This window comes from Centroberyx affinis, unplaced genomic scaffold (assembly GCF_046629955.1).
Source record: "Centroberyx affinis isolate AG114_WGS23_722 - 3 ecotype Tasmania unplaced genomic scaffold, CSIRO-AGI_Caff_v1 ptg007354l_1, whole genome shotgun sequence".
Lineage (NCBI taxonomy): Eukaryota > Metazoa > Chordata > Actinopteri > Beryciformes > Berycidae > Centroberyx > Centroberyx affinis.
This window is the reverse complement of record NW_027283709.1, coordinates 13,374-29,822: the sequence shown is the minus strand read 5'-3', so window position 1 is coordinate 29,822 and position 16,449 is coordinate 13,374. Positions and strand designations below refer to the sequence as shown.

The 16,449-nt window shown below is 38.9% G+C and overlaps 1 protein-coding gene across 1 annotated transcript in view; it reads right to left on the bottom strand.

The window, feature by feature from the left end:
• Positions 1-273: 273 nt before the first annotated feature.
• The window catches only part of parp4 (poly (ADP-ribose) polymerase family, member 4), a gene marked incomplete at its 3' end in the record, with an annotated part of 28,659 nt that continues 12,483 nt past the window's right edge, over positions 274-16,449 (bottom strand). The window contains exons 12-28 of the mRNA XM_071513582.1: positions 16,240-16,338; positions 14,584-14,767; positions 13,917-14,058; positions 12,591-12,733; positions 11,725-11,856; positions 10,849-10,935; positions 10,103-10,267; positions 9,493-9,539; positions 7,225-7,306; positions 6,336-6,473; positions 6,039-6,231; positions 4,881-4,951; positions 3,635-3,822; positions 2,887-2,986; positions 1,240-1,410; positions 596-676; positions 274-354 (exon numbers count right to left, since the gene is read on the bottom strand). Of these exons, the coding sequence (XP_071369683.1) occupies positions 274-354; positions 596-676; positions 1,240-1,410; positions 2,887-2,986; positions 3,635-3,822; positions 4,881-4,951; positions 6,039-6,231; positions 6,336-6,473; positions 7,225-7,306; positions 9,493-9,539; positions 10,103-10,267; positions 10,849-10,935; positions 11,725-11,856; positions 12,591-12,733; positions 13,917-14,058; positions 14,584-14,767; positions 16,240-16,338 (2,104 nt within the window). The remainder of the gene's footprint in view (positions 355-595; positions 677-1,239; positions 1,411-2,886; positions 2,987-3,634; positions 3,823-4,880; positions 4,952-6,038; positions 6,232-6,335; positions 6,474-7,224; positions 7,307-9,492; positions 9,540-10,102; positions 10,268-10,848; positions 10,936-11,724; positions 11,857-12,590; positions 12,734-13,916; positions 14,059-14,583; positions 14,768-16,239; positions 16,339-16,449) is intronic.

Sequence of the window (16,449 nt, the reverse complement as noted above, 5' to 3'; positions counted from 1 at the left end):
TGTACGTTCAGTGTTGACTGGCTTTGAATTGTATATGAATGGGGTTTTTTTAAATTTCATATCAATGTAAGCTTGCATTTTTTTTTTATATTAATGTATATTGATGTTATTTAGTGTATATTCGTGTAATTTAATGTTTATCATGTAATGTGTTCTGTACAGTATGTGTAAGTGTGGACTCCAGGAAGATTAGCTGCCATGGCATCAGCTAATGGGGATCCTTTAAATAAACAAAAAAAATAAACACACACACACACACACACACACACACACCTCATGTTCAGCTTCATTGGTGTCCAGGCTTCCGTCTTCGTAATCCCTGATGATGGCCCTCGCTGTGAGCTTGTGAAGGAACTGAACACACGTACATACACATCATCATCATCATCATCACCCTGAAGATAATGACAGTCACCATCATCATGCAACATAACTAACTAACAGGTAACTGGTTATGAGGTGTGTATTTTGTGCAAGACAATATGTCAGGCAAGGTTTCACTTCGAGACAGATTGATAGAGAGATTGATTCTTTGTGTGTGTGTGAGACGGTGTGTGTGTGTCAGTGTGTGTGTGTGTGGGGGGGGTGGTCTTACTGTGCCCCTGGTCTTCTGCAGCTCGCTGGTCGACACCATGGTCTTGATCTCCTGACCGCTCAGGTCGCCAAGCAGAGTGGCCTGAATATATGGGAAGCAACACAGACAGTGAGCTGAGATTCACAATTATGGTCTTTACACACACACACACACACACACCAAATTATTTGTGACACAACAAAATAGGTAATTAGGTAATGATTTGAAGGACAGTTTGTGATGATGCACAAAAAGTAGATTTTTGGTGGTTTGGTCTTTTACTTGAATATTTTTCTAAAGAGGTTTTATGACTTTTACTTTTACTTTTCACTTTCTCAAAAATCTCAACATGGCTCCTTTGGGCAACAAATACACTACCAGTCAAAAGTTTGGACACACCACATTTTTCTTTATTTTTACTATTTTCCACATATTAGAATAATAGTAAAGCCATCAAAACTGTGAAATAACACAAACGGAGTTATACAGTGACCAAAAAAGTGTTAAACAAATCAATACACCATTCTATTTTTCAATGAAAAAAAACACATACCCTATATATTACATACAAACATATATCCTATGCATCTAAAATGAAAAAAAGAAGAAAGAAAAGAAAGAAAGAAAAAAATGTAAATCAAACTGAAGCAGCAGTTCTTTCCTACCTGGGTGCAGTGCGGCACGAAGCCGTACACCAGGGTGTGGCAGTCGTTGAACAGGGCGTGCAGCTGGGTGGGGGCCTGCACAGGAGGGGGCGCCGTCGGGTTGAACTGCTGCCACTTCACCGACACCGAGCTGCAGCCCGGGGACGCCATGCGCTTCACCTGGGACGCCACCTGCAGGCAAAGAGGTGGACAGAGGGAGCAATACAAGGATATACTGTATCATGGATAAATAAATACATAGATACAGACAAAGACATAAGTATACACACATTAACACTAATACGGAATACTACGGAAGAGGATTAGGGCCACATGTGAAAAATGTATTTGAGTTCTGAGTTTAAAGTCAGAATTCTGAGAATAAAGTCAGAATTCTGACTTTAAACTCAGAACTCAAATAAATTTTTCACGTGGCCCTAATCCTCTTTTGTAAAATACAGACATTTGTCACAAGTTAGAGAAAGTGTAAAGCATTTCTAGACCATTTTTATGTCATTTCGGCTCTGTTAGGTGCAGTGGAGAAGGACAAAGGAAAGGATTTAATCCAAAACTCCTTATATACACATTTTGGATTTATTATTTTTTTAAACCAGTAATTCATTATCCAATACCTATAAAAAATAATGTGCTTTACTTTCATGCCAGCAATCATTTTGTCAGACTGAGTGTAAGTTTCTTCTAAATGCTGTAGGCCTGCACGATTATGACAAAAATTATAAACCTGATTATTTATTAAATTATTAAATATTGTGATCACAATTATTAATCATGATTATTTGTCTTGGTTTCAGGAAGTTACTTTGTTGTACTTTTGCACCTTGACATATTTTTCCACTTTTTTCAGTGCAGTATTCCTCAAAGCAGCAACTACAAAGTTTTGTTTTCACTCTGCCTTACATGTATCGTGGTCCTAATTTACAAAATTAAAATATCAAATAATTCCTATTTTATTACTTTGAGGCACTGCTACAACCCTAAGGCAAACTGCCCAGAATCTGTTTTCACATTAAGAATTTCCTGTCTAACATTCGTTCTTTTACACTTTGCACATCGTTGTTTTCCAAGGAGGTTTCTCTGCCTGTTTCTCTATGTTAACTCTTGTTAACATTGTGCATTCAAAGGTTGTGACTGGTCAAGCATAATGGAGGCGCTTGATATACCACACCAAGACTTTCAGTGGAATATTCGGGTCGTGAGCCAGATTCAAACTGCAGCCTTGAATGACAGGACACATCAGCATTGTGACTAGGGCTGGGTTTAAAAAATCAATTTTCGTTGCACTATATTGTGTTGACTGTAGTGCTGTAGTGTGTTGGTCATGTTAAATAAAAAGTACATTAATGTAACTGCTTTGGGGTCAATTCTTAATGTAAACAATAATATTTTTAATAATGCACCAGGTTAGAGGGTTCCTTGTACAATTTACAGCATTAGCTCTCCGAGAATCTCTTTCATATCCAAGCAAAATTGGTATTGTAACTGAAATATCCCTAACCGAATCGATATTGAATCGAATCGAATCAAATCGGAAATCGAATCGGGACCTTGTGAATCGGAATCAAATCAATTTGGGAAATCAGTGGCGATACCCAGCCCTAATTGTGACTAAGCGAGACGCCACAACAGACTACAGGAAGTCAGTCTCACCTTCTCCGCCCAGTTGTGTTTGGTTTTAGTGTCGAAGAATTCATAGGCTCCGCCCCCTGCCTGGGCCAGGGCTCTCAGCATGTGCCGATTAGCTGTCGGGCTGAGATGACAAACACACACACACACATTTAAAAATATCTACGTGAGCGACTTCTCTTCTGGTTCATTTTCTCTTTTTCTGAGCTACAGTGATTGGCTTGGACCGTTTCATACTACATGAGTCTGCCCAGACAAAAATCCTGTCAAGCTCCAACTGGTCTGGAGTTGTCAAGAGGCCTCCAGTCTTGAACCTGTTCACACTACAGGATAATCTGACTGAACACCCCCCCGATGGTTGGGATGGTTCAGTTGGACTTAGAATTAGCATTAAAATCATGTATTGTGACCTAGCCTTTAGCTTAAGTCACAGGGACTGGAATCGGTTTTTGTCGCCAAAATCAAATCAAAATCTCTAACCTTGCGGGATGACAGGTCACTGAAACTCTGTCCAACAAATGAGCTACATGAGAGACATATGACTTTTATTTACAAGTTGGTTCGCTTGTAATTGGTCAATGTGAACCTAAACGAACCAAACACAAAAAAAGTCAACTTTTGCACTGTGGTTCGAATTAAAGAAAACAAACTGTAGGTGTGTTCGCACCCTACGTCTCTTTGGATAAAATCATCCACCGAGTGTATGTTTAAGGGAGGTTATGGGGTAGGAAGAAAGAAAAATCAGAAGTCAAAACCCTCGACCGGTTCGGACCTGAGGCCGCAGGCGAAGAGGCGGCTGTGCGGAGCGTTGTCTCGGAGCAGCTGCAGGGTGAGCTCGGGGTTCTGGACGTGGCCGTCCGACAGCAGCAGCAGGTTCCTGAGGCCGCGGGACGGAGGCAGCAGGCTGAGAGCTCGCAGGGGCCGCCACAGCTCGGTGCTGCCGCCTGCCGGAGGGGAGGACTGACAGGACAGAGAGGGGCGGAGCCATCAGAGCAACACACGTGTAGGCAGGGGCGGTCTTACCATTAGGCAAAGGTAGTTGACTGCCTTGGGCCCCGGCAGCCAGAGGGCCCCACAGAAGACAAGAATAGAACTAATGTAAACGTATTTTTAATCAATATAAAAGAAGTACACCCCTCTCTTTGTTACAATAAATGATTTCAATCTTGAACCCCCCCCCCCCAATCAGTCAGGCTCTAGTGGGCTATCTCGTGTGATTTTGCCACTTGACTTTAAGCTCATTTTGCTTGCCACTACATCAGTATCTGAGAAGGAAGTAACAAAAAAAAAGTGCCCTTGCATGCATACTTTTCTCAGCCCTAGCTTGAAGGTAATAGAAAGGATGGATTAAAATGGGAGAGGGTTGGTATTCAGGGGGCCCCTTGCTTGCCTTTGCCTAGGGCCCCCAAATCACTAAGTCCGCCCCTGGCCCAGGCACAGGACAGATGAAGCCAAGGAACCAGAGGTGAATTGGACAAAAAACATTCCTTTCATCTCAACAGAATTTTATAGGTTGAATATGGAGGCAAAAAGCCAACACACCCCTAACACCCAAGCCAACACTTTCAGTACTATGTCTTTTATGTATTTTGATATTAACATATTCAAATTAGCTAATCTTTCATAAAATTCATAAAATTGATTACCAGACACATTAGTTAATTGTTAATTAAGGGTTAGTTAATGCTTATTAAGCAGTTAATTATTAATGCTTATTAAGCATTAACCAACCATTAAATAATGTACCCTTATTGTAAAGTGTTACCAAATTCTCAGTGTAAAAAATACAAATGACAAAAGATTTCAAAAATGCCTTATTTGCAGCCTTCTAATTTTTATTCCCAAAAGATATATAGTTGCTTACAGTAATTCCCTGAATGAGCAGCATTAGTCTTCACTTGTTAGCACCATGGACTAGCAAGTTGTAATTTAGAATAATGGATTCAAGATAACTAGATATTTGTGATAAAATATATATGTATCATAGTATAATATACAGCATATCTGTCAAAACTCACTCTGATGAAGTCTCTGGCTGGCTGGAGGGCTTCTGCAAGAGGCTGGGCTGTAAGGAAAGCCTCTGTCTGGTCTGAGAGACAAAAATACATTAAAAAAAAAAACATCAGGCAAATGTTCATGAGGATAAACAAACTGGGTTTTCTGTCAAACATAAACAGACATGGCAGATTTTCCCATTTTTTTCACTGACTGACTATAAATGAACCTATTTCTCCCTGATGAAGACCTACTGTAGGGTCAAAACATTGTGAAATAGTTGAATAAATACATCAAAGCAGTGTGTGTTCTCCTTTTTAATGAGTCCCTGTAAGCTAACTCCAGCACCTGCTAAAATCCTTTTACCTTAAATAACAAGAAGAGTTGGCTTTTTAAGAGAAAATATTCATCAATAAGTAGAGTCTGTCTCTTCATGGGAAAAAGTCTCTGAATGCAGTATTCTGCTACTGGGGGGCTAAACCTAATATGGAGGTATATTATATTCAAAACACATGAGAAGAAGTGCAGACATATTACTGAATAATTCATTTTAACCAATACCAAAAATAAATAACAACTTTATTTATTTGCATTGATATCAGAATCAGCTTTACTGGCCAAGTATGTAAAAGAAGAAAAGTTTCTGAATATCAAAAATTTACAATAAACAGCAGTCTACTGACACACTAATGCAGAAAACAAATAAACATCTAAGACTTCTAAGAAATTTATATAAAAAATCTAGAGTGCCTACGACTTTTGCACAGTACTGTATATATATATATATATACATATATGTATATATATATATATATATATATATATATATATATATATATATATATATATATATATATATATATATATATATATATATATATATATGTATACATATGTAAACAACCCTAGGACAACAGTGCAATGGTGCAGAATGCAAAGATGCTGGAATAAATATGGACTTGATAAATATGGAGTTGGGTGTAACAGGTTACATTATATACATATTCATGGGTTTTGTTGTTTTTGTGCCATTTGCTGTTATTTAGTTTCTGTTGTCCAATGCCTTTCTCCATCTTTCATCTTCATTTTTCTTTGTCTCTTGGAGGGTGAGATGGTTTTTCTTCGCCTCACCTCGCACACTTAAAAAAAAAAAAAAAAAAGCGAGCACAAATCAAACCGACCTGTGCCGAAGAATATGACGTTGAGTCTGAGGCTGCGGTCGAGGTTTTTGAGCAGCTGCAGGGCGATTCTCCTGGCGCTCAGCAGAGACTCTCCTCTCATGGACTCCGACGTGTCCAACAGGACGACGACCTCGCCGGAGGAGGACGAGGAGGAAGGGACGTCGAAGTCTGGATAGAAAACCAACATGCAGGCCTGGAAAGAGAGAGAGAGAGAGAGAGACAGATGGTGAGAGAGTAAGAGAGAGAGAGAGAGAGAGAGAGAGAGAGAGAGAGAGAGAGAGAGAGAGAAAGAGAGACCTGGCTGTCCTTGTCTGGGTGTTTCTCCACCCACATCCTGGGCAGGTGGATCTCAGACAGAGTGATTGACAGCTGGAAACCATCCGGACCCATCAGCTCCCCTGGCAGCACGCTCACCACCGCCTTACAGTCCGTCCTCTGTGGGATCACACACACACACACGCACACACACACGCACACACACACACAGTTAACAGAAAGTAAAAACATCCAGCCATTCAAGATTTTTACATTGGATGAAACTCTGATGGTCCTTGTGGAGAAATCGCATCATTGCAGCAACAGATAAAGAAAAGAAACAGCAAAGAAAAACAGGATAGAAGAACAAATGGCTGATATTACAATATATGTAACATGAACCGACAATTTCAATAGTAGAATGTATTGAGTAGGAGTAAATGAAAAAATGCATGAAATATATATGAATTTATATACGCAAGGTGTGCAAACGACAGCAGTGCAGCAGGGTTCCAACAAAGTTTCAATTTCAAAATTACAGACTTTTTCCAGACCTTAATTTCTTCATTTGATTTGAAGATTTTGTCATCTTGATAGTCGTCTAGTCCCTACCAACTCTGCTGTTGGAGATTATTCTTTACAGTGCCAAATACCAGAATATGTGAGATGACAGGGATTTAAAACCACAGAAATTGTGTAGTTGTATGAATATTGGGGTGGTACAACAATATTTTCCCCTATTTTTCCAAACGTTTTTGTGCAATTTCCATCATACCAAATTGTTTAACCATACATGTCCAGACCTGTGTAGGAGCCCACTGAGACAAAGAAAATGAATGGAAAATTTGGAAAAAAAAATGTATAAAATTAAGGTGTATGAAAAATATGAGGATGAATGCAGTATGAAAACAGTCTTGCTAGGATTTCTTACCTTCACCTTGACTTTGTGAGTGACGCAGTGCAGGTTGGTAATCTCATAAGGCATCTCAATGGACATGTCCAGTGTGAACTCTCTGAGGGCCGACAGATAAACACTGAACACAACATCTAACTATACATATGACAGTACATATTAAACATACAATACAGCAGTGGTTCTCAACGTGGGGTCCGGGGACCGCCAGGGGTCCTTGACGGGATTCCCGGGGGTCCCCAGCAAATTGATGAAACGTTAAACTTCAGCATTACTTAATTTACAAGAAGTTAACACAATGAGAGAATGTAGAAGAATGACTATTTTGATAATAGTTTCACTGTTATCTCTCTACCTACAATACAGAGTAATGGAATTCTGGACAAAATCATATCTAACAATAAAAATTAGGGGTCCTTTATATGAAAAAGGTTGAGAATCACGGCAATACAGGGAGGGTCAAATTGTTAAAGCACGTCCCACTTTACATCCTCTGTTACGACTGCTGGAGTTTCCAAACAGTTACTTGGTTGGTGGAGAAGCAAAAGTGCAGTAAACATGAGAAATTAAATCCTTTCAGCTTAGGACAACAGTAAACGTCTATATGTACAGTGTGGGCTGTTGAAGCAGGTTCAAATGCATACCATGTACCAATAAAGTCAGTGGTTCAAATATGACTCATGACTCATTTTTTCTTGTGACAAAGTAAAGTAAGACATTACTGTACTACTCAGTAATCACATTACAGTTACTGATCAAACAGATCAGGACAGGTTGTTACTTGCATTACATTCTTAAAGGTCCCATATTCTCCACTTTCCATTGTTTTATTTTGTGTCTTGAGGTCTTTTCAAAGCTGTGTGTGTGGTGTCATGTACCAAAAACACTCTCAATCCATTTTTACATGTTCATTTTCCAGCATCTCTCTGAGCCTTACCAAGAACAGGCTGTTTCTGTCGCTGTGCCTTTAAGGCTCATTAATATTAACGACCCTCTGTTCTGATTGGCTAACTGTTTCAACGGTGAAACGTGAGACACTGCAGCCCGGCAGCTACAGGTAGGGAAAACTCTCCGGTAATAAACAATGACAACCGCTCAACCGCTTTGAAAAAAAACACTTTGTTAGTCTATTATTTCTTACAAAAATAATAATGAGCGAACCTTTGTGACGCCACAAAGTTACGGAAGTCCAAACGGCTCGTTTAGAGGCTCGCTTTTCTAATATGGATTGTGTGGATTTAGTTGCCGACAGTGCGTTTTGATACTTTCACCATGTTTAGATAGACCATCCAACTCCTTTATCATCACAGAGGCAAGGAGAGTCCTGCTTTACACAATATGGGACCATATGGAACCTCTTTATTGGCGTATTATCGATGAAAGATTTCCCTCGTCTTATTCCGCCTTCAAGTCACTTTGGAAATATCAGAATTATAGTAGAGCGCACATGAACAAGTCAACAAAGTGGTTAATACTAGCTGCAGTCCCAGATGTCGGAGCTTCTCGCCAGCACATGAACGCACCAGAAGACCTACAGACTTCACAAATCAATGCCAAACATTCAACCAAAATCCCACGCAAAGAAACTGACCAAACTAAATCTTCAAATGCCGTCAACAGCCATTAGGATGTTACCTATCTCAAGCTCAAGTTTCAAGTTTCTGCAAGTTGATTTTCGTACCGTAAGGAAATGAATGGAAATGAATGGCTGCCTGGAAGGTAGGAAAAACACACTCAAACATCTAAAAACGTATGGTATGCTGTGGAAAGTAATGCAAAGTAATGTAAAGTATGTGTGCAGTGTAGTAAATGGGCTAAAACATGCAAAAAAAACCCAATATGGTTCTTTTAAAAGAAGGATTTTGTGTCTGTCATTATTTAGATACTTCCGCTGGTAATGTGGACTTAGCTCGACAATATTTATAATAATTTTAAAATTAATGAGTAGTGACACTAATTGCTCTGCTCATGACCTTTGTTACATGTTATCCTATCTTTCCCATATTTCCTGTTCTCCACTGTACAGTATTCATAGTCATAATACACACCATTTTCATATAAATAAATGTCCGTTTTGCTTTTCTCCAAGTGATCCAATCTATATCTTTTGTTTTTATATTATTTTGTTTTTATTTTAATGTTTTATTTTTTACATGATTCATTTTACTTTGTCCAAGCACTTTGTAACAATTGTTAAGAAAAGTACTATATAAATAAAGTTATTATGATTATTATTATGATTATCATTATTATATCCAGTTCAAAAAAACACAAAATATTGCTCACCCTGTACTTGCTGCCAGGTCAGTCACACACACTTTCTCCACAGTAACCTGTTGAGTGACGGTAAAGACAGAAAAACACACAGCTGATGACATTATCAGGATTGTTTTTTTGTTTTTTTTTCCTTAATTTTGAGCACCTCACATATAGGGAAAGAAAGTTAAACTTTTACTCAACAAAAATCACATCTACACTACCAGTCAAAAGTTTGGACACAACACATTCTTCTTTATTTTTACTATTTTCCACATTTTAAAATAATAGTAAAGACGTCAAATCCAAACTGTCTTATATTTTAGACTCTTTAAAGTAGCCGCCCTTTGCCTTGATGGAAAGGCAAAGGCTTTGGAAAGAAATTCATACATAGGATCAACTTCACTATTTATATTTGTCTAAGAAACCTATTTCAAGCATTTAAGCAGAAGCCTTTAGATCAAAATGGCTTCAAGAGAATGAAAAACACAGAACATTCAATCAGGTGGGTCCAACCTTTTGACTGGGAGTGTACTTTTTCCTGGTGTTGTGTTTTGCCTTGTTGGGAACCCTCTGCCCTTCTCCACACCCTTCACAGTAACACCTTGATGGACTCGTGTTGTTTTGGGTCTCTCCTCACCTGTGTGGTCTGGTTGAGCGCGGCGCTCTGTTGCCACGGCGCCACGCTGCCAGGCAGCGAGAAGAGAACGCCGCCGTCCCGCACGATCAGCTCCGACACGAAGGTGACTTTTATCAGGACCGTCGCGCCGGGCGGCAGATTCCCCACGCTGATGGTGAACACATCCTGGAGGGCGCACAAAGATGACATCACCACTATCGCAAAGCACACGGAGACTCAGCATCGACTATTTTGGAGCATTTCAAAAGATCACAAACATGAGAATCCTTCCCTTTTGAAAACTGACCACTTAGAGGAAGTGGGAGATAAAAAAAAACAAAAGGTTATGATCTTGAAGTGTACTGACTGACTCATCAACTTCAAACAATAATACATTGCTATTTGGAAAAAGTGATGCAAGGCACTCCAAAATAGGTTAAAAAGCCTTTATTCTGTTTCGGCTACATATTCTAAAAATTTTAAAACGGTGCCTGATGCGTTCCTTTCTTCCCCTCATGAAGGCCTGATGAAGGCCTGATGAAGGCCTGATGAAGGTCTGATGAAGGCCTGATGAAGGCCTGATGGGGCCAAAACACATCAGACAGGTTTTAACTTTTCACAATGAATAGCCAAGAATAGCTAAGAAGCTTTGCAGCCTCCTGTCTGTTTTTAATACTTGGCTTCATAACAGATCTTAACTCAATGGAGAAATGATTATTTTTATGTGTATTTTCATGTGTTTGGTAGAGTGCAGAGCTTGTACATACAGGGGCGTCCTGGTCCATCAGGTAGGCTCCATGGCCCTGCTCTATGGCCTGCTTGTACTCCTTTCGAGCTTTTTCTTTCTCCTTCACCTGGGATCCAAACAGACAGCACAGTCACACCGGGCTCTAATGGTATTTGCTAATAATACATATTTTATTTATTTTATTTACTCGTTTATTTAACAGGGACAAATGCATAAAACATTGTTTCATATATAAAATACAAAATAGATGCCATGCATACGGGTTTGTAACAACGCATTATGTAATAACACCGCATTATGTAATAACACAACAAAATGTAATACATTTTCACTTCATTATGTAATAACACCCGCATTTTGTAATAATCTGCCGCATTTTGTAATACACAGCTTGAACGCAATATGTAATAAATTTCCCCACATTTTGTAAAAAATTATTACATATATGTGTGTGTGTGTGTGTGTGTTTGTCTCCTGACATTTGTGTGTAGCAGTACTTAGATGTTTGTGTCAGTATAACACTCAGTGTTGTGCAGTTTCTATGTCTCTATGAACCTCAAGTACAGTTTCTATGAAGCTAAGGAATACAGTGACACTTCATGTAGTTTTGACCAATGAAAGATACTAATCTACTGAACTAATAGTATCTTTTTAAAATGAATTTTGAGTAAGTATGATTCATGCTAGAATGCATAAAATAAACATTGTTGTTATAATGTTATAACGATTTTTATGAATGAAGACATCCATTTTGGTTGGTTATTACATAATGCACAATATTATTACATTTTCATAAAAAAAACAACAATAATAACTTGCTGTAGGTAACACAGGCATTCAGGGAAAAATCAATCAGACCAAACATCGATGAGAAGAAAAACCTGAGCTGCGTTACCTGTCCCACCACATGTTTCCCATTGATGAACGCTTCAAACCCACAGACCGCTGCAGAATCATCCAATGGGAAGACGTACTTAGCCTCAATGGGTGCAGAGCTCTGATTGGTGTATTTCTGGAAGATGACGACCTGGTAGTCGACAGGGGAGGACAGCTTTAACACAGAGCAGTTTTTCAGAAGAGATAAACTGACAGTCATACTAACAACATCTCAAGTCCAAGTCAAGTCCATGTCATTAATGTCAAGTCTCAAGTCTAAATGTAGAACAGCAAGTCAAGTCAGAACAAATCAAGTCCAGTATCAATTTAATATCTTAAAGAAAACTAAATATCTAGGACTTTTCAATGCAATATGGTTTTAATAGGATAAAATTGGTAAGAGCATCATGAGTTTGATTTCTATAATCAGTTTCAACTTCAATAAATTCAATCATTCCATACAAATTCAGAAAACAGAATTTAAATTCAGTCGTCTGCTGGAACAAACCTCATCACTTTCAATCTAAGTCATTTACACAAACACAAGATCTCAAGTCAAGACTTTAGAAACCTTTTCAAGTCATCAGAGTACAAGTCAGAGTCAAGTCCCAAGTCACCAGAACCCAAGTCAAGTCGAGTCTCAAGTCTTCTCTTCATGCATCAAGTCAAGTCTAAAGCAATTAAGACTCGAGTCCCCACCTCTGCTTTATAAACAAATATGTTAGTGAGGCAAAACAATTGTGGATCGAGTTTCATCTCTAACCACTGAACTGTACCATGAACCTAACCCACGAAACAAAATATCAAAGACAAAACTGTGAATGATTAATGTTTCTATTTTCTCTTATCTATTATTGTCTTGTCAGCTATCAGGCTATCAGATACCTGGGAGAGCAGATCCATCAGTTTGCACTTCACATGGACGGCCTGCAGGGGGAGCTGTTGACCAAAGCGGTCCAACAGTCCGGCTGTCACGTCATGTAGTGGGTTTTTACTGCTGCCGACTCCGTCCTCCTCAGAAGACAGCACTGCGCGCACACACACACACACACACACACACACACACACACACAAAAACAAACAAAACAAAAAGCTAAAGTTAAATTTAAGACTTTTTAAGAGCTTTTTTTATGGCAGTTAGAATGATATATAAAAATGAACTCACAAATCGAATCGATGTGAAAACGAAAACTGTAGACCGATCATAATATAAGTCTGTATGACTGGACCTAATTGTGTCTAAAAAAAAAAAAACCCAGCATTAACTGTAGACTTTAAATGAGTTTAAATAATATGATTTACAACACTTAAAGTCTTTTTCAGGACCTGCAGACACCCTGAAGAAATTACGTCTGTTCTGCTGCTTCTGCCTTTCATAAACAAGGGATTGTGAGGAATGTGAGGATATTGTAATGATTCACAGTTAGCGTAACAGAAGGCCATGCAGGTCTCCGGTGATGAACTCCAAAATGTATTTAGAAATATACAAATAAAGTTATTAGTAGGGCTGAACGATTTTGAAAAAAAATATCTAATTGTGATTATTTTGACTGATATTGCAATTGCGATATGATTTGCGATATTAGAGGGAATGATCATTTTTACATCATTACGCCCCAAAGCTATGGAAGACACTACCTATAGATATCAGGGAAGCCAGCTCACTAAATATTTTTAAAAGAAAGCTAAAAACTTATCTCTTCACTTTAGCCTTTAACTAGCTCTGACTTTCCTGATACAGGCCTGAAACTCTTTTTTTTTTATTTCTTGCACTTGCTTCGCACTTATGCACTGCTACACTTCTTTTAAAATGTTGTATTTTACTTGATTTTATGCATTCTATGTACTCTATTTCTTAACTTTATTTTTTATTACTATTCAGTGGGTTTTATTTTCCTTCTTATGTTATGCTCATTCTATGTCTATTTTCATGCATGTAATTTCTTTGTTGTAAAGCACTTTGAGCTGCTATTATTATTATTATTATCATTATTCTCATTTTCATTGAAAAACATATTAAAATGATTATGGTGTGATTTTTGCAGGGATCTGTACCAAACAAAGATGTTTTCTTAAGTCTGTAGAATATGATGTGTAGGCCAGGACATCTCTGCAGCACCACAATATTTCATTTAAAATGGTATTTTGATATTGATACTGTTCAGCCCTAGTTATTAGTATTATTATTATTTATAGTTTTGTGGCCTTTACCTCGGTCTGTGGAGGGAGGAGGCAGCTCAGCTGAAGTGTCGATGGCGGGACTGAAGTCCTTCAGCTGGTCTTCATCGACGCTGAACTGAACCACGTACTTCAGCTTCACCTGATCTGGACTGTACACCACGTACTCATCATCCTGCAGCAGATATACTGCATGTTAGCATACACACCTACACACAGGTGCGGGTGTAGGGATGTAAACACGTGGACACACACACACACACACACACACACACACACACACACGCACACGTAATATAGCATAATGTACCGTACAATCCCACACATATACCCACACATAGCTGTTCATCCACACATATTGTATGTTGTACACTCACATCTTGACACACACTTACTCTATGCACACATACACACACACAGACTCTCTTGCACTCACACACATGCATGCGTGCACACACACAAAAAAACACAAAAAAGTCAATGTGCATGAGTAAGTGAATTTCCACCTGCGATGAATAAAATAATTGTCTGTCTACACACACACACACACACACACACACACACTAGAAAGCCGAGAACCCACATAATATGCACACACAATGTAAATTCAGTGTAAACAATTGGATTTGAATAAAAACCAAACTATCAGGATAAGTACCTATCTATCTATCGATCTATTCTCTCTCACACACACACACACCTCAAACTCAGAGTGGGTGTAGGGGGTGCGGCGGACCCCGTGGACGCTGTGGTATCCCTCAGGGGCCTGATGGAGGCTGGGGTCTTTCCTCTGGACGTTCCTGCAGCACCCCAAAGCCACGTCACACACCAGCAGCAGCCGGGAGCCGTCGGTCGCACCGGGCCTGGAGTATTTCAGACTGGTGCTGCAGACGGAGGAGGTGGGAAAAAAATGATATTAAGGGTGACTGTGCTTCATTCACCGTCAGAGTCCCTGGACGATGAAACGACCTGCCTGAGGAACTTAGGCAAGCTAGTTCAGTAACATTTCAGTTATTTCTTAAAATGCATTTTGATAGACTTGCTTTTATATCACTGTTTTTGGTTTTTACTTTGATTCTTAAAGAGTAGCTAAACCCCAAACCCAAATCTGTGTAAAGCCTGGTATCTAATGGTAACAAGCATGCTACTGAAATTGCCATCTGCCACTGGCTGATCTTTGGTGCCAGGTCTGTACCTGTTGTACTCTATAGAAGGTGATATCATCACCTGGCACTAGGGGTGTAACGAGGTATCGTGGGATGAAATTTCGCGATCCAAAAATGTGACGATAGGCAAAATGTAGACTACTCTTTGTTTTCATTTACATACTTTAAACGCCAGAGGGTGGAATCAGCAATCCGGACGGAGGTAAATGTTGTGAGACATTTTCAAATTTTCTATCCAGTCTGTTTCCTCAACATTGCGGTTGTTCCCATAGATATGAAACGGTTGTTCCTACCAGTTCTGCGGTCTCGGCCCAAATGTCGCGGTTGAAAGTATCAAGTCCATGCGGTGGAAAAAGAGAATGTGACGCCGCTGTCTGTGGTGGTTTATTAAGATCTTATGGATAAACTGATGCCTCTGGTTACTGGTGTTACTGGTGTCAAATAAACTGAAAATACAGGCAGTGGTAGCCGCCATATTGGTCTGAAGTAAAAGTTACTATGGTTACAGACATTATCCGTACAGACACAGTGGTAATTTACTCTGCTTTGCTCCAGTATGACCAGACATATGCAAATTCACTCTCATTCATAAATTCAGTTGTCACTACCAACTTTTGGCAGTGTGTACGTAGCTAACTGTCAAAGGTGTCAGCTGCTGCCTGAAAATGTTGACATGCTAATTTTCCTTAAAAAAAATATTTATTTTGATTTTGATTTATTTTATTCAACAGATTCCATTATTTGCTTTTTGCACTGAAAAATATATAACGAAGAAAGAAAGCATTATAAAATAAACTGTAGGAATAGGTTAAACTTCAAGTTGAAAATATTGTTTTTTTTTTTACATTTTATGTCTAAGCAATAAGCAAAGAATCTTCTACAGTCATAATTTGTTTCCATTTAAACTTTGTTAAAAATATCGTCATTGTATCGAACTGTGAAGCCTGTACCGTGCATTGTACCCCACCGTGAGCTGAGTTACTCATATCAATGTAATCAAAAAGTACCTTGTGTTCAAAATGTAATCTACACGTAATCTAATCACAGAAATTGGAACTCAAATGGCATCCCATGTGTTTTAGGTTCATATAAGCAAACTTTTTTTTATGGGAGTAGGTGTTACTTTTTTAAAAAACAAATTGACATTTTATTTTGGAATAAACCTCTTCACTCTCTTCTTTTCTACTGACCTCATGGCATCGCTAAAGTAGATTCCACTGCCCAGGTTACCAATGTCTGTTCTCTCAATCCCATGATGCTCCACTCCCATACGGGGCAGCAGCAGACCACTGGAGAGCGAGAGACAGAGAGAGAAAACAGTGAGTAAATAAAAAATTAAAAAAAACCAAGTGAAATCTCATTTCTTCATCATCCAATGTCAAGGACAATCAAAATGTGCA